Source organism: Nanorana parkeri, unplaced genomic scaffold, assembly GCF_000935625.1.
Source record: "Nanorana parkeri isolate BGI_ZX_2015 unplaced genomic scaffold, ASM93562v1 scaffold344, whole genome shotgun sequence".
NCBI classification, from domain to species: Eukaryota; Metazoa; Chordata; class Amphibia; order Anura; family Dicroglossidae; genus Nanorana; species Nanorana parkeri.
This window is the reverse complement of record NW_017306612.1, coordinates 345,813-347,084: the sequence shown is the minus strand read 5'-3', so window position 1 is coordinate 347,084 and position 1,272 is coordinate 345,813. Positions and strand designations below refer to the sequence as shown.

Genomic DNA, 1,272 nt, shown 5'->3' with positions numbered 1-1,272 from the left:
GCCAGTCAGCGCTGGCAGATCGGAGCTGGGAGGGGGGAATCCAGCCCCTCCCACTGTCACGGCAGAGAACCGTGACAGGATCAAGAAGTGAGCGAACGCCGGTATGTGTTCGCTCACCCCCCGATCTACTGAGCCGACCTGTGACAGTCTCATTGTCACAGGTCGGCTAGAACTATGAGGTGAGTGGAAAGCACCCCCTCCCCCCCCTCATAATTCTCTTTAAGCACAGCTAAAATAGCTGAAAATTTGAAAAGAAGACTAGAGCTCCACGTGCTGGGCTGATTGAGTACTGCGCAATGTTATTCTGCAATATTTTAATAGTCAGAGAAAACTTTGTACAGGAGGTGTGATATCTTTTAGATTTTGGCCACAAATATTTCCTAGTTTTGCAGATTAGGAGTATTCCATGTTGCTGTGTTATCAATAAACACGAGTAAAATTTTGTAGAAAAATATAGGAAAGTGGTCATTTGTCAAGCATAGCTCAAAAAGATCTAATTTTTTTTTCACTGGAACCCATCAGTATAAAGTGACGGCTCTCTTGGTAGCCCACCATCCATTTTGCCATGCTCTCCTGGTGCCCAGTTTGTCTGTTAGCGCCCTAGGTCTAAACCCTGAGTGAGATGCGTGTTGGTCTGTGTCAGAGCTCACACAGGGTTAATGACCTTCTCCCCCATGTAGCAGAGTTCAGGGCTGGTGATTGGCCACAGAGACGACCCCAGGCCGTAGTGTCACCTGGTGTGGCCGCCGGGCGTCACCCGTTGGATGTCATAATGCACACACGTAATGACATCACACGCGCTTAACTGCCAGTGACCATCTTGGTGATGGACACCTTCAAGGAGAGGAGGGGACCTTTATCCAGTGGGATAAGGTATGCCGCCGGGTTCCCTCCTCACTCATGCAGCTGTCGGGCTCTTTGTTCATGACCGAGTGCCTGACTTTTCAGAGGGGGTGACACCAAAATGACCGTGAGCCATTTTGGTGTCATCCTCTCTGATGGTGTCACCCGGTGCGGGATGAACCCCTTTGAACACCACAATGCAGAGGCCAATCAGTGGCGTCACAAGGGGGTGTGACACCACTGATTGGCCCTTCAGGTTTTACATCCTGATAGAAAGAGTCAACTGGAAACTGGACAAGAGGCTGGGCTACTACGCGCTCTTCCTGTACGCCATCTTCCTGTGCTTCTCCGTCCTCATCGAATACAACGTCTTCACCTTCATCAACTTGCCAATGTGTCGGGATGACTTTTGACCGGCGCCCCCCCCTT

At 50.4% G+C, this 1,272-nt stretch overlaps 1 protein-coding gene across 1 annotated transcript in view; it reads left to right on the top strand.

The window, feature by feature from the left end:
- Positions 1 to 1,263, top strand: part of SLC24A4 (solute carrier family 24 member 4) — an 85,466-nt gene extending 84,203 nt beyond the window's left edge. The window contains exon 17 of the mRNA XM_018558528.1: positions 1,122 to 1,263. Coding sequence (XP_018414030.1) covers positions 1,122 to 1,256 — 135 coding nt within the window. The 3' untranslated portion in view covers positions 1,257 to 1,263. The remainder of the gene's footprint in view (positions 1 to 1,121) is intronic.
- The last annotated feature ends 9 nt before the right edge of the window (positions 1,264 to 1,272 follow it).